At 48.8% G+C, this 20,584-nt stretch overlaps 1 protein-coding gene across 1 annotated transcript in view; it reads right to left on the bottom strand.

Annotated features, from left to right (window-relative positions):
* Positions 1-20,584, bottom strand: part of Grik4 (glutamate ionotropic receptor kainate type subunit 4) — a 436,861-nt gene that overhangs the window by 53,564 nt on the left and 362,713 nt on the right. The window contains exon 13 of the mRNA XM_052188602.1: positions 18,211-18,414. Coding sequence (XP_052044562.1) covers positions 18,211-18,414 — 204 coding nt within the window. The remainder of the gene's footprint in view (positions 1-18,210; positions 18,415-20,584) is intronic.

Genomic DNA, 20,584 nt, shown 5'->3' with positions numbered 1-20,584 from the left:
GGGCTAGCCTGTCACACTGTTGCTGGGGGAGGCAGATGCCAGAGACCCATTAGCATCCGTCAGGGGAGAGTGGCAATGTCATCTCTGGGTCCAAGTCATCCCTGGTGCTATTTCTCGAGGTGACAGTCTATTCTCAGGGTTGGATGGATTCCCTTAGAGTTAAATTAAAATCCCCATGAAATATTTACTTGGCCGGGCACAGGGCTCGGTTACTGGCCTGTGAGGACAGATGGAAAGAAAGATTGCGGGCTGTGGGGAGAAGGGGCTAGCTCATCGTTTAAGGGTGAAGCCATGGGGCACAGGGTCTGAGCTGGGTCAGGCGGCTGAGAAGACAGTGTTAACTTTTGATGTCTCCTGACAGGTTTCTGTTCACTGTGCTCCTTCCTGCCCTTTGTGGCGAGATAGACATGTACCTAAACCAAAGCACGCTCTATCTCTGGTGTGTGTGTGTGTGTGTGTGTGTGTGTGTGTGCAATTCTGTGTATGAGTGCAGCCTCATGAGTGGCATGGCTAGTGTGTGGGGGTCAGAGGACAACTTTGGGGACCAGTCCTTGCCTTCCAAATCGAGAGACAGGGTCTCTGTGCAGGTTAGTTTATGCCAACTTGATATAAGCCTGGTCAAACCTGGATAAAGGGGATATAGTTGAGGAACTGCCTGCATCAGCCTGCCCTGTGGCACGTCTGTGGGGGCGTTTTCTTAACTGTTAACGATGTAGGAGGGACCAGTGGGCCCACCCACTGTGGGCGGCGGCATTCCTCAGCAAGTGGGTCTGGGCTGCTTATCAAAGTTAGCAGAGCACAAGCCATGAAGGAAACCAGGAGAGATTCCTTCATGGTCTCTGCTTCAGTCCCTTCCTCTAGGTTTCTGCTTTGAGTTCCTGCGCAAACTTCCCTCCATGCTGGGCTGTAACCTGGAAATGGTAAATGGCAATAAACACTTCCCTTCTCAAGTTCTGTTTTGGTCATGGTGTTTATCACAGCAACAGAAAGTTGGCTAGCATGCTCTCTTCACTGTTCACTGTTCTGTGTGCTAAGCTACCTTGCTCGCCTTCAAGCCTTCAGAATTTTCCTGTCTCTGCCTCCCATCTCACCACAGGGATACTGGTGCCACAGATATACCCTATCATGGCAACGTTATGTGACTTCTAGCGGTTCAAACTCAGGTCCTCTTGCTTGCATGGCAAACTCTTTACCATGATGAGGCATCTCTCTAGCCTTCGCTGGATACCCATGCGATGGGCCACTCCCAGCTCTCTTGGACTCATTATCTTCATGGGAGATATTGAGTGAACACTCATATTCGTTATGTGAGAACCCTGATCTAAAATTATCTTGCTAGCGTATCAAACTACCTGGGGATCGTGAAGAATGAGAGTTCCAGGAGGCAAGGGACCCCCTACTTGTTATTTACAGTCTTGGCCATGTCTACAGAAGTGTCTGTCCTTTGGTCAGCATCCTGGAAGCACTTGCTGAATGGATGTGATCAGGGAACAAATGGGTGGACATCTTAAAGAGGAACCCAAGCACTGAGTCTCTCAGCTCAGGTCCCAATGAGGGCAACTTAAGCAGATAGTTCTGGAGAGAACCTCTAGGTTCTAGATCCTGACCATGTAATAGATTCCAGTTACTTGGCATCTTTGTGCCTCAGTTTCCCCAGGTGGAAAACAGAAGCAGTGATAATATATATATTCTACGAATATATTGTAAAGTCAAGGAACGCATAGAAAGCAGCCAGGACAGTGCCTGGAGTAGGACACGCCACAGGGGAGAACGCTGCTATGACTGGTTCGTAGCTTAAAGCGTTAACTTTAATTTCATTTATTAACCCGGTTGCTTTAGAAAATTCGATGTAGATTCTAAAGAGTGCAAAGAAATCTCATGATTGGAAAATCGATATGTATTACACACACATCACACTGTTCATGGCATGGGGGTGTGGAAAGGAGACAGCATCCAGAGCTCAGGACTCAGTGGCAGGGACTTTCTCACATCACAGCCACCATGGCCGCTGTCACCACACCTGGCTTTCTGAAGAATGGCCCCAATTCACACAGCTCAGGGAACCAAAGTAGACACCTCTTTGAGGTTTCAGGATAGCACACTTGTTTCTTTTTTTCTTTTTCCTCCCTTCTTCCCCTCTCCTTCCTTTCCTCCCTCTTTCTTTCCCTCCCTCCCTCTCTCCCTCCTTCTTTCCTCCCTCCTTCCTCCATCCTTCCCTTCTTCCCTCTCTCCCTCCCTCTCTCCCTCGTCTCTCTCCCTCTCTCCCCCTCCTTCCTCCATCCTTCCCTTCTTCCTTCCTCCTTCCCTCCCTCCCTCCTTTTCTTCCTTTCCAGACAGGGTCTTATGTAACCAAACCCAGCCTCACTATGAAGCTAAAGATGGCTTTAAATTCTGACCCTCCTGCCTCCACCTCTCAAGTAACAGGATTACAGTGTGTGGCGCCACACTCAGCGTCTGTGGCATTTGAGAAGGGTCTCAGAGGCTCCTGCATGCAAGGTAAGCATTCTTGCATCTGAGCTACATCCCCAGCCCAACACATCAGTGCCCAGTACTGATCAGGTCCAGGCCACATGGAGGTGTTAATCTCTAACAAGGCTATGTGCTCAGAGACACTAAATCCCTACCTGCGGGCACTCCATCTTTGCTGGGGTCCCAGCCCTGCTTGTTAGAGTCTAGGAGGCAGTGATGATGATGGTTGGGGGCAGGGCTGGGGAGGCTGACATGGGGTAAGGCTTACAGGCCCCATCAGTACTCAGGACTGCAGCCTTCGCTGTGAGTGGAGTCTTCCCCAAACTAACTGTGTATACCCTCTCCTGCCACCCTGCTATGGGATCCTGGCCTGTTCAGGGCCTGAGTAACGCATGCCCAGGCACGCTCCTGCAGCCGCCTCTGGTGCTCTGGGGCCCTGACAGGATGGCAGCTTGTGGCACCATAGTTTACCTCCTTCCTACTTGTCAGGCCTGTAATTAGGAGTGGGGTGACTCACAGGCTTGTTATTAGGACTGTTGTCTTTAAGTGAAACAAAGTATCCAACTCCTGGGAGCCCTGCAGAAACATCCAGAGACCTCCCTGGGGCCCCTCTAAAGACTGTGGGGGCCCCTGGGGGGCCTTCTTTTCTTTCAATAACTTCCTGAGCAGTCTCTCTCAGAGACAGGCTCCTGAACCACCCATCTCATCAGGAGGGAGCAACCGGCGCGGCCAGCCTGTCACGAATGCAGAGTGTCTCTGGTGCTCATTTCAAATTGGTCCTTGCACGCATGAGCAGAGGCTCTGCGGAAGGCAGCAGCGGCTCCCAGGTCCTGTCCACCCCCAAAGTCTTTGGAGGAAGAACACGCACACACTGTAGTAAGTCCTTTCCTCTCTTTCTGGATGAACAAATGAATTTGGTCTCCTTCGGAGAGATGCCTCACCTTGTTGACAGGAATCAAAAAAACAAAACAAAACAAAACAAAAATCAAAACCAAGAAACCCCAACAACAATAACAACCAACCAAACCCGTGCAGAGCTGACGTTCTCAGGTTGTATTTGAGCCCCGTGACTACCTCTGCACTCACTGGTAACTTTTTTAGGGTCAAGGAGAAGAAGGAGGCTCCTGTGCATGGCCAAGTGGTCATGTGACATTAGGACAGTGACCACCTTTGAGAGGGATGATGGAGAGAGCTGAAAGCAGGCAGAAAGCATGAGGAGCTGAAAGGGGGACCTTTGAGGTGTTGACAACAGCAGTGATCACATAAGCGTGTCCCCTGTCACAACTCCTCAAGCTGCTTCATAGCTTATACACCACTCTGTAAACCTAAATCAGCAACATTTTAAAGATTTCTTTATTTTTGCGTGAATGTCTCTATGCACACATATGTGTGTGTGCAGGTCCACTAGCCTGTACCCATGTGCAGAGCCCAGAAAAAGAGTCTTGAGTGGCCTCTCCTACCACACCACACCCTGTTTCTTTGAGGCAGGGTCTGTCTCTCTCTGAGCCTGGGAAAACAACAAGCACATTCTCTCCCCCCCCCCACCCTCTGCCTCACTTGAAGTTGGGCTGATAGTATTAAGGGGTACCCAACTTGCTTTCGAGGTGCTGAGATCTGAATTCTGGTCTTCATGATTGGGGCAGTAGACACTCAACTGCCCTCCATTTAAAAAAAATATTAACAAGTTTGCCCGAGTCAAACAGAGGCGAATGTGACTTGGGACACCGTTGTCTCTGAGGTAAGAGCCAGTGAGACAAATGAAGATTATAGAGCTGTCCCTAACTGTGTCCTACCTTCCGCTGTTGACTTCCGGTGGGGAAAGGTGAATTCAGGTATGCTATGTTTCTGCTCAACATCTGCATGACTTCTAAAGCAAGAAGAGGCAAAATGACCAACTGGAATTTTAACTGGGTTTGGGTGTGCAGCCGGATGGAGTCAGCCCAGATTCGGCATCTGGTCTAAACAACAGAACAGACTGTGCGAAGCCCCGAGGAGCCAACTGTGTGTGTGCTGTGGGCATCCAGCAACGCCTGCAGGGGAGATGGGGTCTGGGCTCTCCCAGAGGAGCTGCAGTCACCACACACCCCAGAACTCACTGTTGCCACCTGAGTGGAGTCTTCTCAGAAACAGAGCATCACACATGATGCTCACAGCAGCATGTGTGATCTGTCCCCTAGTTCTACCTGGCAGTAGGCCCTGGGGTCAGTCACTTGGCCTCTGGGAGCATGAACGGTAGCACTTCTCTCCTTTTTCCCGGGGTTGCTGTGAGGATCAGAGGGGGAGACAGATAAGGCCCAGCATGGATAACCGCTCAGTAAGCTCCATTGCTCTTATTGAGATAGAGGTTTCGATTCTGGAATCCCGCATCCTTCCTCTGTGAGTTCCAGGGAATGTGGCCTCTGCATTGAGCCCCTCCTGTGGGGTTTTACAAGGCCAAGCGGTTAAGAGTGGCCTGTTTCTTTATTTCCTCCTAACCTTCTGAGTCCCTTTTAATATTGGTGAGGCTGACACCGGATGCACGCATGCCTACTGTTCCTGCTGACCACATACACCCTTGGTCTTGCTTTCCCCTGTGCCCTCGCTGGTAGCCACATTCCACTGCAGTCTGGGCAGGCTGCTCAGGCTGTCTCCTGGATTTGAGTAGGAACTTGCCTAGCAGAAGCCAATTGCGCTTTCCTTAGCAGCTCAAATTCATTGACCTGACCACCCGCTGCCTTCTCTAAGGACCTGGCCTTTTTTATTTATTTATTTTTCCTGCCTGGAGAGCAAATGCTATGTAAATGGAGGCAGAGGCTTGGCATGAAGCTGCGGACTGACATGAGGGCTCTCGGAAAGGTAAGAAACAATCCCTAGCCTTGTGAGATAGGGGACGACTGCTTTTATAGGTGTCACTGCCACTGCCACTGGTGCCACCAATCCAAGTCTGACTTCATGCTGGCATATGTGTGTGTGACATCAGGTATTTCTGACAAGCACAGGACAGCAAGAAAAATAGTGTGTGGCTCTGACTCCTGGAGCATGTCATGATTCTGTCCGGAATCAGTGAGCCAGTGAGGCCCAGCCATAGAGAACAGCAGGCAGAGCATCAGAGCCCTGGCAAGGACAGGGGAAGGGGCTTGTTTGGGATTCACGGGGAAGTGAGGGCTAGGCGGGAGCTGCCTGCTGGACAGAGCAGGGGGCTGCTGTAGCAGGTTTAACGGCTGAGGCAGGGAAACCTGGTATATCTGAGCAGCTCTGACAGCGGTCAGTCAGAACTGGGCCACAGGGGACTGGCCTGGAAAGTTTTATATCTGTCTCTGGTCCCGGTCCAAGCTCTCTGCTTCCCAAGCTGCCAGGATGTGAGAGGTTTCTCTACATTCTCCTGCTGCCATGGAGCCCGTCCATAATCCTTTCGCCACCACAACAAACTAAAATAAATCCTCCTTCGGGGCATTCTGTCAGGGACTTTGTCACAGTACTGAGAGAAGTAATGGATGCAGCCACTTATCCAAGTCCACATGGCTCCTAGCTGACGGAGACTGGGGGATGGTGTAAGGGGCGGAGAGCGCAGTCTTCCCACCTCACCACCACCACCTCATGATGAGGGTTTCTGGGTAGAACAGGGACCCAGTACTGCTGGCTTGCTGGCCTTCCCCGCCCACCTTACTGGCTTGCTGTATTCATGCCATCTACTTTATATCATTGCATCCACAGCGTCTCTTTGAGCATACCATGGCAGTCCTCCCTGCCATCCAAAACAGAGTTGTCACCCATCTTCCTTGCTCTCAACTCACTCGAAAACCAAACACAGTTCATCCTAAGCCTGGAATGTCTGTTGAATCCGTTGCTACCATGATCTCCATGCAGGACTTCTGATTCTTTCCCAAGCCATCCATCTAGTTGACCAGTCCTGGGTACTATGGGTTCTCCAGCTGAGATAGACTAGGAACCAGCATTTCCCACACGCATCACAATCACTCCAGGGACCCGTTAACTTGTAGCCTGATGCCTTTACTCCAAGTCATTCAGAAAGTCTAGATAAGGCATTGAGGATGTGGATGTTCAACAAGGACAAGATGGCATCAATGCATCTGATACATGGGCCACCCTTTGAGAACCTCTGCTCTAGAGTTCATTCCTACATAAATCCTGTCACTCCTTGGTGAACAAGCTCTAGTGTCTCTCCACTACCTTCAGGACACAGTCCTGTCTCCTGGCTGTGGTCTACAGGGACTCTGACAGCTTTCCTCTTCAGCCTCACACCAAGCTATTGATGTCTTGTCAACCCATGTTGGGGGCACACTGTCTTCTTTATGGCCCTTAAGTATGTCCTGTATTTCAGACCCTGCCCATTTCCCTCTGATTGCAACCGATTCCCTCTTGTTGCTTGTCAGACTCTCACTTCTTTGTCAAGGTCCAAGCTGACGATAACATCCACCGGAAGGATCCTAGTTGTGAGAATGACCATCGTGGACTTTGGCATCCGTGAGACTGGGCTTTGAATTCACGATCAGTTTATGTGACTTGGAGGTAAACTCTTTGGTAAGCAGAAATTAGCCTCAGCTTCGTTGTGAAATATGAATAATAGTATTTATATTGCAAGATCGTTGGTAGAAAGGAAATGATTCATAAAGAATACCCGCAGGTACTAGGTGTTCAATAAACAATAGCTGTGATTTTCATTAGCTCTGTGCTAAAGTCTCGTCTGGCTCCTACAGCTTAATGAGTTCCTCTCTTCTCTGTTCCCATAAATTTGGTACGTGATCCCACTTTGCATATATCTCATGCTATGGCTTCATGTTGTATACTGGGCCTCATTCCCCATGGAATCGGGGCAGTAGTATGAATATTAAAGAAGTAGATTCTCCCAGCAGACTTCAGGGATCAGGCTTCACAAGCTGTAGGCACTTTCATAGGAGGAAAATCTACTACAGGTGGATAGGACTCCCCATTAGAGGGCTTGACAGGTGAGCCTAGAGCACTGGCTGGGTCAGGGGCCATACTCACTGCTCAGAGAACATGCAAACCTGCATAGAACTGCAGCGCTGTCCTTCAAGGTTCTATGTATGCAGAATGTGAACTCTGTGAGATTCAGCCTGAAGCCACAACCAGGATTAAAAGTTAGTAATTCTAGGGGCAGGTAATATTGGCTGGCCGAGGATGGGTGTGTATAAGCAGGCTCAGCAGGGGCCTAGCTTCAGGAGTCTCATTCTACTTGGGAAGGGAAAGAATCCAAGGACCAAGCTTAGTAACCTCTGAGACAGGCTGTGGGAGCAACTAAAGCAGAATTCCCAAAACTGGGTAGTGAAGGAGAATGGCTTTGGTGACTAAGGCATAGGCTAAGTCCCTGTTTGCTGACCAGAGAGCTCTCTCAAAAACACATGTGACCTTAGACTAGACCTAGTACAAGGAATATTCTGTATCCAGGTGACACACTCACCTGTCACAGGAGTAAGGGACTGGGGCCAAAGTATCCTTAGAAGAAGTCATGACACTACTGTCCCTAACTGTCCACAGGAGACAGTTTCTTGTCCAAGCCACAGATCAATCCTCTGCTGTCCATCTCTCGGTGTAGCTGCCTGCCATCCTTTAGAAAGTTTAGGGACCTTAATTAACACATTCTCATTTCCTCTGCAGACCTGTCTCCCCTTAACAGCTGGCACTCAGTGGGGAAGGCAGAAATAATCCCAGTGAAGTGACTCTTCTGATACATTTCCCAGGCACCCCTGGGGTTTGGAGAAGTTCCCAGTCTGAAACAGCTGAGATAGCTCCAAACCTAAGTGAAACATGCCCACTTCAGATTTCTCCAACCAACACCTTCAGTCAGAAAGAAGCAATGCCGGGATCTAAAGACCTGCAAATGAGACCCTGAGGCCTTCCCTCAAACCTGCAGCTGCCTTTTCTGGGCCTCAGTCTCCACAGTCTCATGAAAGGGCCTGGCCCCACCTACTTTCTAAGAGGTCAGGAGTCAAGTTGTGTGTATTCTCCAGTGGCATGAAGGTATCATGTTCGTAACTGTCCACTTTGGGCTTTTCGGGCAGGTACTTACACCTGTCTGTATTTTGTTTACATGATGAATATTTCTCTTACACACATAGATTCTAAAGATAGGACTCCCTATCTGATTTCCAAGACCCTACCATAGTAACAGATGCACCAGAGGTGTCAAATAAGTCTGCTGACTGATGCCCAGAAAGCTTTTTTGTCTGACCCTTGACCGGATTGCCAGGGTTGCTATAGACCTGCCAATGAGTGTTCTCCCTACAATGCCAAAGAAAGACTTGTCCCATGGTACCTGGCACTTATCTTGCCAATCCAGTGCTGCCTTGACTGTGTTTCATGTCCCATGCCCATTACATAAGGAGGTCGACATGCACAGGGTGACCGTGCTTACCCTCAAGGAACTTCCAGACAAGTCTCTAGTGCAGTGGCTTTCTGCTCCTACTCTTGCATTGTGCTATGACAATCTTTGGTCTTCCCATCACTTACCCTTAGGGAACCTTGTATGAAAGCAGTCGTCTGCCCTTCCCTTTCCTGTTGGAGAATTCCCAGAGACTTGCCGAGGACAGGAACTCTCCACCCAAGACGTTCTCTGTCACAGCCACCCATTCTCATGTTCCCATAACACAGCAGGAAGAACATGAGCCTGTGGGTGTTGTTCTAACGACAACAAGAGGGTGTTGGTCTAAGCTCTGATCATATAATGTGCATCTGGATGTGGGTTAATTGTAGAACTTCCTAAGTTCTTATCCTCATTGTGAAATAGGGTGATAATCACTAGCTCGTAGCTACCTGTAATAAAGGAAACAGAGAGCTTGGAACTCTTACCTGGCATTTGGAGATACCATTCCCTCCTCCCCAGTCTTTTCTTTCTTTGTTGCTTAGCTTTGGGCTAGGAAGAGACGTGACCAAATGTCTGGAGTAGACATGTCCATATTCTATTCTGTGACAATGCCAAGAAAAATCAGAGGGGAGAAAAGTTCTAGAAACTCGTGGGTGGACTTCCACCCAAACCAAGGGACAGAGTTTTGCTGGGTCTCCTATCCATGGAAGGCTGCAGCTCTGGAGGCCACACTAGGGTCTTCTGCAGAATGAAACCCTCAGTCATCATGGTGGGAAAGCTGAGAGAGCCCTGTGCATGCTGGCAGCTACACAGCCAATCAGAAGAAAGCCAGAGGCCAAGCAGTCCTGAAGGGCCTTTATTGGCCTCTAATCAAGCACACTTAAAAGGACCCGAGGACCCCACAACAGCCTTTAGAGGACGCAAATGAGACAGTACCATTCACGGGGGCCTGGATGATGGACGGAATGGGACCAGACCTGTGACCCAAGTTGGAGTTCATGTCCTGGCCCTTTAATTCCCCAGTGTAAATCAAACAGAAGCAGCACGGACTGCCTTTTCCCCCAGGCGATCACAGTTTGCAAGCAAAGTCACACTTCACACGTCACACTTCACACGTCACACTTCACACGCACAACAGGGCTTTCTGGGCCAACCAGCCTGTTTCTCTTCCTGTGACAGGCAGGGCAACCTGACTCAGGCTTACAAACTGACATGAAATGGAAGCCTCCCAGTTTACTAGGTTGTAGATCTAAGTGTTAAAATCTCCCTACTCTCTCCATCACTCCGGGGCATCCTTAGCATTGCCCTGTTCAGGTTCATGCCATCTTCCTGAATCACTGGCATCTGTCGAATGAAATGACGTGCACATGGTATCCATCCTCTCCCCTGCTGAGAAACCCCTGGACCAAAGTCAAGCTGCCATTCCTCTCTGAATCCAATAAACTGACTGCACAGTCTTCAGTTTGTAGTGCCCACCAGTTGTCTGAGCACAGCTTACATATCCAAACACAGGAATTCCATCCCAGCTGCCCCCCTGAATATAACCCATTCCTCTCCGGTTCTTCTCATGCCTGATTATGGTTGTCCGGAGCCCAGAGCATGGTACTAAATGAACCTCAGCATCCATTACACCCAGAATGTCCTTTCTATAAAGATGCTCCTTCTCGACCTCTCCAGGAGCCCCCTCCTAGCTGAGAGGAGTGCACTCCAAGACGCCCATCAGATGCGTGAAAAAGGACAGAATTCCAAGCTCTACAACGTTTTAGCATCCATCATGCACTATGTCTATAACTTTTGCAGCTTGAGGTACAAGAACAAAACTAGCCTTCATTTTTCTTCTTCTTTCACAGTCACACAGGCAGGGGATTCATTCTTACCGTGAATCTTAGCAACACAGATGCAATATTTTTTCCTTATTAAGTTGAGAGTTTTACCCACTCACCTATGGGAAGTGTTTTATGAAAGGGCTTATAGTTGACACATCTGAATTGCCAGTATCACTACTTTTGTGCTTTGGGGACATTATTAAGTAAAATAGGGAGATAACGGCAACTCGAATACTAGTATTGCTGTATTTGACAGACAGTGACTAAGGGGTGGGTAGGATATACAGTGTGGATATACTGGGCAAGAAAGATGATTCGTCTCATCATGCAATTCATAATGACACACAAGTTAAAATTTACAATTTATTTCTGGAATTTTGCCTTTTGTATTTGCACATCCATGGTTTACAACAGGTATCTGAAATCATAGCAAGTAGTTGGGCAGAGACTCTTCTATTCTGCTGAGCTGGCTTTGTCTTTGTGTGCCCTTCCCTGAGCCAACACCACAACTGGTTCACACTCTGCCAGACCTATCGCCACCCAAGTGAGTGTGTTTAAGTTCTTCAACTGTTTTGTGACAGTTTCATCGTCTGGACATTTGGTTCTTGTGGGGATTTGGTTAAGAGGGTTGGTTGAACACTTAAAATAGCACCTGGTGGATCTCAGGAGGTGGGTTAAATGTTTGCCCTACAATCTTGACTATCTGAGAATCCAAATCAAAAGTCAGACAGCAGCATGGTGTCTGTAATCCTAGTGTACCCCTACAGAGAGGAGGGAGGGACAGCAGTATGGTGTCTGTAATCCTAGTGTACCCTACAGAGAGGAGGGAGGGACAGCAGCATGGTGTCTGTAATCCTAGTGTACCCTACAGAGAGGAGGGAGGGGCAGCAGCATGGTGTCTGCAATCCTAGTGTACCCTACAGAGAGGAGGGAGGGGCAGCAGCATGGTGTCTGTAATCCTAGTGTACCCTACAGAGAGGAGGGAGGACAGCAGCATGGTGTCTGTAATCCTAGTGTACCCTACAGAGAGGAGGGAGGGGGAAACAGGAGACCACCTGAAAGCCCACAGGCAAGGAAGCTTTGGCTATGCAGCAGTGAACAAAACAGACCCTGCCTCAAACAGAGTTTTATTTTAGGAAAAGACTGATAGACAGGCATGTGTACATGTGCACGTACACCCACACGCACATGCTCACATATGCATGCACACATGCTGGCTACACATGTGTGCACCCACAACACCAAACACTCCAAAAGATAAAGTTCAAATTTGTGAACTGAGGATGTCATTCGGTGTTTAAGTGTGTACTTAACAAGTATGAGGACCATTTCCCATCACCATCGGAAGCATGTAATGTGTTAGCCTATGTCATCCTATGATGCCATTCTTAACAGCTATTATTAATACATCACATGTCACACTGTACAGTAATTCTTAGTTTTCTCGTCTAACTCTTTAAATAGATTCCAGACCTTTTACAGGTAATCCCTCATATTTAAGCAGTTCTTGACAGGAAGTAGGCATTTTGATGAATGAGTGAAGTGTAGAGCTATAATTCAAGGCCACCTCTGCCCAACTGTTGAGAGCAAACCTTCTTGGAGAGGGCCATCCAAAATACCCCCTCGCCATGGAGGGTAGGGCGGGGGGGAGGTATAGAACTAGTGGGACACTCATCTGGGGGCCCTGGATCAATTTCTCTCTGTTAAAGAATGCTGAATACCATTCTATGACCTATTTGCAGTTAAAATAGTCTCTGGCTTCAAGGTGGAAAGTGATCTCAGGGGACTATTTGAATTTTCTTTCAGTTCAGCAAAATGTCTCTGGCCAATCTTCCCAGTGGATTGAGGCCACGGACAGCCACCTCTCCGGGTCTCTGGCAAAGTCCCTTCCCAGGGGAGGAGATGGAACAAGGCGTTTCAGCTTCATTTACACTTAATTTGTCAAAATGTCATTGGTAAGAGCTATTTGATGTCCCAGGCTTATGAGCCTTGAATCTAAGCCTTGCAAAGCTCTTTTCTCTTTGAACCTAAATGTGCCATTCTGCCAACATGGGGCCGCATGCCAACAGGGTGTTTTGCTCTGAACCATGAAGCTAGATGGGGGCGCTCCCTCTGATGAATGTGCCTACCTTTCCCCAAGCAGGGCCTGAGGATGGCTGACTGGGGCAAAACAAATCCAAATTTAAAGTTCTCCACACAGCCACCCTCCCCCTGGTTAGACTTAATTCTAGCAGGGTGCTGGCTCTCTGGTCTGCCTCTGTGAGTTCCTGTTCTTTCATTCCCAATACACTACTCCCAATGCTAGTGACATCTACATGAAAGGCATGCTGGGATGGCTTTCACATAGAATCTGGAAGTGCTTGAATGTTCTTCTTCAACTAACGCACCATGTGCACCGGCAATACCTTGTGCAAGGAAGTGATAACTGGCGAGGCTCTAAGACCATTGCCAGAGATAACCCTGTCTCTCCATCTCATTTAGCAGCACCGGTAGCTGCTATAGTCTTTTCTTCATAAATCTTGAGACTCTGTAGAGTTCCAAGCCCTCTATGAGGATTTCCTTTGAGATCACAGCATCTTTCCTGCTGCTGAAGATTCAACAGCATTGACTTAGCTTTATGTCCAGAGCGATGCTGAAGACAGCCCTGTCCATGGACATCCAACACCTCATTCCTTCAGCCTCGTGTGCCAAAATGGACTTAAAACTTTTGGGAACCAGTGAGCTTGGCTCAACACCCCCAGCTGAGCTGTTTGCACAGGTTTCTTGAAAGCAAAACATCCCATGGTTTAGCTTGACTCCTGCCTTCCCACGCGCCCAGTGTGGTAGGGACCTCCCTGGTGCCTGACCTATGGCTATAATTGTTTTTTCCTGTTCCCTTCCCTGGCTTCTAGTATATATATTGCTGGTCTCTCAGTAAAGCTTTGGCATTCTCCTTACAGAATGACCCGTGTCTGTGTCTTCTGTCAATCCCCGGGGCGTACCCCCGATACTTGGTACCGTAGCAGTGCGGGCCCTGTCACAAAACACCTTCCTGGGCCAATCCACCTTATGCTTATCGGTGAGTTTGTTCTGTCCCAGGGAATCCCTTGACATCCCTCCTGAAAGGTGACTCTACAGCAGCTACATTTCAGTGACTCACAAAGGGCCACTCCCTTCCCCTAGAGGGAGCTCAGCAGGGTGTGACTTGGTCCTGTCACTGTGGTGTTCTCAGCTTCCCCACGTCTGCTCTTGCTGACCTTCAGTCTTCATAGCAAGTGCTTGGGCTCTAGTCCTGAGCCTTCCTGGGGCTGCTGAGATATGTGGACATCCAGAACCTCTGAAGGGCATCCAAACCTTCAGGGCTCCTTAGCTTCAGGCAGATTTAAAGACAAGGAGGTCTTGTAGTTCAGCCTCACATAACTCACCAGCATAGCCCCTAGATGTGTCCCACCCTTCAGTTCTGTCTTTGGTGCCTTGGGATCCAAGTCCTCTAATGGCACCTAGGGTTGGCAGCCCAAGAAGTGGAGGGGATGTCCTGTGACATGAGCTGCAGGCAGTGCGAGCTGCGACTGATGATGGATGCTATAACCCAGCTTGGACTGCTTGCTGAGCAATAGGTTCATCTGGCCTTGAAGACAGAAGCACCTGCTGCGGTATAGCGCCGTGAGTGGCTGTCGCTCTAACACTATGACATGTGTTTGTTCCCTTCCTGCCAGGCAGTCTTTACCCCTTCCCCGTGCTTCCTTGGAAATACACTCTTGGAACTTAGCAGTAAGCTTTAGCCTTGGTCTTATTTCTGTTTTCCAGAGAGGCTTGCACAAGACAATGCAAATATTTCCTGAATGCCCAATGTGTGTGTGTGTGTGTGTATGTGTGTAACTTTTCACAATAGGTTCCTTCTAGATGGATGCTGTTGCAGTGAATCAGCAAGCAGCAAGGGCAGAAAAACTGACGTTAGTACACACAGTTGGCAAGCAGATGCTGAAATCTTTGTTTACGCCCAGACGACACCAAGATCTGCGTTCTCCCAGATCCTGAGCACACTGAAGTTAGACAGCCCGGGCTGTGAACTTACTACCTGTGCAAATTAACTTGACTTCTTTTGAGCCCCCACTTCCTCATCTGTGTAAGAGACAGATTTGGTCTGATTACCTCAAAGGTCTCCTCCTATGTGGATGTTCAGGAGTCCCAACAGTGTCACGGGGAGTACTGTAGTACCAGCTTCTGTTTTAGTTCTGCCTGGGGGAAATATCTTTGAAGATGGATCTGGGCCTAGATCTCCTGTATCTTTGGGGAGCTTTGGCAGAACCTGGGGAAAATGATGTCTGACATCCCCCACTTCTGTCCAGGGATAGTCCTGGTGACATCCAGATACCTTGTTACATGGAAAGCCCCTTCCATCCTACCCAGCCAGTCACTATTCATTCTCCAGATGACTGGCCAGTCATCTCCCAGGGAAGGCAGTACTCACCAGGGTCCCCACCTCTCTAGACAAGATCCACTCTCTCTAGATGTTCTCTCAAAATTCCATGTACTCTGCCCCCTTGAACTTAACATAGTCCACAATTATATACAAATGTGGTGGTCAAGACTTTATGCCTTGCTCCTTAGCTATAGGAGTTATACAATCACTGTCCGTACTTATGTGGTCTCGTGTATCTCCAATGTCTCAAAGAGTAGAAAGTATTAAATAAATGCTCATTGAGTTAATGGGGTAGCTACATAATACTATGTCCTCGAGTTTTGATGAGATCAACATGGCGCTGTTTTTGTTGGAAGGCAAGCTGGGGTGAATTTTAAGATCCTTGTCTGATTGCCCAAGTCACTCAGTATGTGGATGCATGCGCTCACACCCCAGGGTCGTCTCCCTCTCTGCAGCCCATGTCACAGCTCATTAGGGGACTAATAAGGAGACGGCTGTTCAGCGACTCCTCCATCCCTGAAGTCTTCCTGCCAGATACCAGGCAGCCTGGGGGGACTAAAGAGCTTGGCTCAAGGTGACCAAGGACATTGACGAAAGGCAAAGAAAAGGCTTGAAATTTCAGCCTGCTGTGGGCTAATTGCGAAGCTGAGCCTTCATGGGAAAGTTACCAAACAAGTAGTCCGAAGGGGTCTGGGACTGTGGAGAAGAGCCCTGATTATCTTTCTGTATCCATACAGGGTGTGCCCACATCTCCAAGCCCCTGGGGTCCTAGTTACATTCTGATATTTCTATGAGGAGAGACCATGACCTAGGCAACTTATAGAGGAAAGTGTTTAATAGGGGTTCATCGTTCCAGAGGGTTAGAGTTTATAACCTGCACGGTCCAGAGGGTTAGAGATTATAACCTGCACGGTCCAGAGGGTTAGAGTTTATAACCTCCATGGCGGCAGGCAGGCAGCTATGACACTGAAGTAGCCGCTGAGAGCTCACAGCTAACCCACAAACAGGAGGGAGGGAGGGGAGGGAGAGGAGGAAGGAGAGGAGAAAGGAGGGAGGGAGTGAGGGGGAAAGGGAGAGAGAGTGATCGAGGGAGGAAGAGGAGGGGGAAGAGGGAGGGAAAGAGGGAGAGAGGGAAGGATGGAGGGAGGGGGAAAGGGAGGGAGAGTGATGGAGGGAGGAAGAGAGGGAGGGAGGAAGAGAGGGAGAGGGAGGGAGAGAGGGAGGGAGGGGGAAAGGGAGGGAGAGTGATGGAGGGAAGAAGAGAGGGAGGGAGGAAGAGAGGGAGGGAGGGAGAGAGGGAGGGAGGGGGAAAGGGAGGGAGAGTGATGGAGGGAGGGAGGGAGAAGGAGGGAGAGGGAGGGAGGGGGAAAAGGAGGGAGGGAAGGAGAGAGAGAGAGAGAGAGAGAGAGAGAGAGAGAGAGAGAGAGAGAGAGAGAGAGAGAGAGACTGGGGATAGCATGGACTTTTGAAACCTCAAACCCCATCCCAGTGACACATCTCCTTCAACAAAGCCACGCCTTCTAATCCTTTCCAAATAATTCCACCAACTGGGACCAAGTAATCCATGAGAGTCGTTCTCATTCAAGCCAGCACATCCTGGGACCTTGCTGGGGCTTCTGCTAACCTACTGGCCTTCCATCCCCAGCTTCATTCTGTAAGCGAGACCTTATTTTTGAACAGGCTCCCTCTGAACCTGAGGCCCTCTGGGTGACTCATAACTTCCTGCTTCGGGTTTGCTGTATATCCTGCTGGGGCCCTGAAGACACTGCCATCTGGGCTGCCCGGCCTCAGCATTCTCCCTGATTAGCTCTTAAATACCTCCTCTATAGCTTTCACTTACATAGAACTCTTTGTAGTCACTGACAGTAACTACTGCTTCAACAATTTAAGTAATATTTATAGCCTCAAAGACAGGGATTAAAAAATGTTATCTTATAACCTAAGTTTGGCACATAGAAAGGATTAAAGTCTTATTATAGCCATAGAGGTCTTATCTTGGAGACAGTTGTCCTGAGAAATGATCTGTTAGGTTCTTTTTGTCACAGTGTAAACATCATAGAGTTCAGCAAGACACCTATGACATCACTAGGCAATAGACTCTTATGAGACCATAATCATATGTAACATGCAAACTAAGCTATGATATCACCAGACAATGTAACCTTATGAGGCCATCATCACAGATGGAAAGCACCTCTTTCTATGTAGCACATGATTATCATTCATTGAGGAAAGGGATCTGGGCTTGAATCCCAGCCCTACCTAACACAGTGTAACTTAACAAGCCATTAGGCTTGAGTCCTTCAGACTGCTCATGTGTGAAGTTCAGACAGCAATAGTCTGAGATCGGAGACACTGCATGGAGGGCCATGCTGGCCGTCAGCCCATGCTGTGAGGCCCTGGAAGCTGCTCCTGCCCTTGGAATCAGTGAGGAAATGAGAGGTCAAGCTTACGAAGGACCGAGATATGCACTGTCTGCATTCAGTCCTCTTTACCTGTCCTGGTCATTAAATCTCAACTGTAGAAACATGGAAGGTGAAATAACAATGGTTTCATTAATTTTTACAGTTGCTGGTCGTGTCTACAAGGCAAACAATATTTTTTTCCCCAGAAGAACTTTTCATGACCTTTCTTTAACCTGACAGAAGACTGGCATTCAATCTAATCATGTCACCTATTTACCTTGAAAACCTAAAGCACATGCCGGTGCACGTTGGCTCTTGGTCCGTAAACAAACACCAATAATGGGGAAAAGAACACAAGAAGTAACAAGTGAGCCATCACCGCGACCCACACTTCAGCCCTAGCTCCTGATGTTGCCACATTTCCCTTTACATCTCTCACACATCAAAGTCAACTGATATAGATGTTGGTGTCCTATGCTCTCCCAGGGCTTGGACAAGAGAGTGTCAGTGAGCAACAAAACCATCAGAGCAAACAATTTAAACACAGGGGATCGTCTAAAAAATAGCACCCAAAGTTTAAATCCAACTTGCCCCAGTGCTGGGTGGGGAGAACCCCGGGATAGGAATCATAGCGATCATTTTTACCATTTAGCTCACTAGAGACTTCTGGAATGGATAGGCGAAGATGAATAAGTATGACTGAACAAGTATGTGAGGCAGAGAGCAGATACCACGCCCCCAGTACCCTCCCATCCCCACATAAGTACAGACTCCCGGACTCCTTACCCGAGCGATCAGCTCCCCAACCATGCCTGTCCAGGTGCCGTTGGCCTCGGGTACTCCGTAAACACCATCCCCAACAAGGCGGATCTTGTAGTTGAACCGTAGGATCTCGGCCAACTCCTTGAGCATGTCCACACAGAATCCCTCGTATCGGTCATTGCCTTCCATCTCCTGGTGGTTCCCCTTCAGCATTAAGTATGGGTTTTCCTGCAGCAAAACTGGGCAGCTGTCAGTCTCCTCTTAGCCCTGGCATTGCGGCCATGTGGGGTGGGGAGGGCTGAGCACAGGAGGTCAGGGACTTGAGGAGATAGGATGAGGAATGCAGCTCGAGTAGCAGACAGCCTTAGAAGTGGTGATTAGCTGCCCTCACCGACCCACTCCCCAAAGTACTCCTGGGCATTTTCTTCTCAGGAACACACATGAGTCCCACTGCAGAGAGCCAAGGGTGAAAGCCCTTTATGCATTAGAAGTCATCATCTGGCCCCACCCACCACCCCAGGCCCCTGGGACAATTTTTCCTTTTATACACAGACCTATTGCTAAGGAATACAAAGATATTTCCAAGATAGCAGGCTAAGTAAAAATACAGACATGGCAAATGGATAAAGAAAATATGATGCACACATGACAATATTACTTAGCCAGAAAGCAAAATGAATTCATGTCATCTGCCAAAAAAAAAAAGGAAAGAAAAAAGAAGAAAAAAGCTAGAAATTGAGGTTATCGTGTTAAGAAATAACTCCAATTTAGAAAGAAATGTTAGAGCATCCATAGTTTTAAAGGAAAAACCAGGTTTCCTATACATCCATTAATCTCAGAACTCGGGAGGCAGATGCAGGCAGATGTCTGTAAGGTCAGGGTCTACCTGGTCTACCTAGCAAGATCCTGTATAAAAGTTTAAAAAGACCATGCACATAAACAAACAGCTGTACTGCAAGGCAGAGAGCTCTGGGAAGCAGGCAGGCCACTCTGGTAGATGTCTAGAGAAAGTGCCATAGAGAAGGGAGATCGATGCAGGCTCTTGGCAGAGAGATATGGAAACACTGGTAGACAAAAAGGTGGGGGTTGGGCCAGGCAAGGACATGCTCAGACACAATTCCATGTGGGAAGGGGGGGTGGCCCACGAGGCGTCTCCAGTGTAAGTGACCCATGGTTATGCCAAACGGCTTAGAAGGAGAAATAGAGAATCGCGGAAAAGGCTAAGCATGGGCCCAGAGGTGGGATGCGGCCATTGTCTGTCAGAAGAGATGGAATGGAGGAGCATCTTGGGGTTTGAAGACAAAAAGCTGTGCTTTAAGAGAAAAGTACTACATGCTAACAAGGAGCATGCTCCGTTGTGATATATGACTGAGTCCTGAGCTCATGTGGCTCAGGCCAGACTGGAGAGAGCTAGAAGAACGTGAAGTCATAGGCTGTGCCAGGAGCAGAGAACAGGGGTCCTAAGATCCTTGGCATCTGTATTGATGACCGGTGACAGAGGCGCATGGGCTGTGGATGGCTGGGCAGGAAGGAAGCTCGAGGGCATACTGTGGTTGGAATGAGGGTGGCCTATACAGGAGGGGAAGACCGACGCAGATTAAACATGTGGTTGAGGGCAAGACAGGGCAGTGGTTTGGAAACAGGGAGAGTGTGGGGCATCATGGGAAAGAACTCATGTGGGAAGGGCTAAGAGTGATGGAGACCCACACCTTGGAGGGAACTAATATTAGGAAGGATGGAAGGAGAAGAGTAAGCAAGTCACACAATAGCACCAGCAATCAGAGGCTGACGATGGGGACTGAGGGGATCTGGAAGTCCAGGGGTCAAAGCCAGAAGGAGGAGAATATGGCCCTCCCCACTCAGAAAAGAGCACACCTGTGTACCGCTGCTGAGTATTGGTTACAAGGCCATTCCAAGCAGGCACGGAAGGTGTGTGGGACCACAAGAACCCGGGCATACATGAATAAAGGAATTCATGGCCAACTAGAGAAGGCAGGAGGTGGACGCACCAGGCAGCCTCACAAAGATCCTTTCTACCTCAAAGTCACACCTCTCTGTGCCCAAGAATGTGCCAGCTGTGATGCCCTGTTGTATGGTAGTATCTTTAGGCTTCCTTTCAAGAGGTGAGGGGACAGGGGTCACCTGATGACAGGTGACAAGGAATTCCTACATATCAGGGAGGTTGGAGAAGGCAGAACAGGAGGGACCCAGATTCCAGGAAGCACCAGGTGGAGACAAAGCCAGGAAGAGGTCTTGGGCATGATGCACATGCAGATACAGAGAAGCTGAGTCATGCAGGGAGCGTGTAGGAGAAAAGGTTCAGTGCCTGTGCTGAGTGGGGGTCTGCAGAGCTGCACAGGGACTGGGCGTGATAGACAGAAACAGAGACGCACACAGG

This window comes from Apodemus sylvaticus, chromosome 7, assembly GCF_947179515.1.
Source record: "Apodemus sylvaticus chromosome 7, mApoSyl1.1, whole genome shotgun sequence".
In the NCBI taxonomy this organism is placed as follows: domain Eukaryota; kingdom Metazoa; phylum Chordata; class Mammalia; order Rodentia; family Muridae; genus Apodemus; species Apodemus sylvaticus.
Note: the sequence above shows the minus strand (reverse complement) of the source record. Positions and strands in the feature narration are given on the sequence as shown.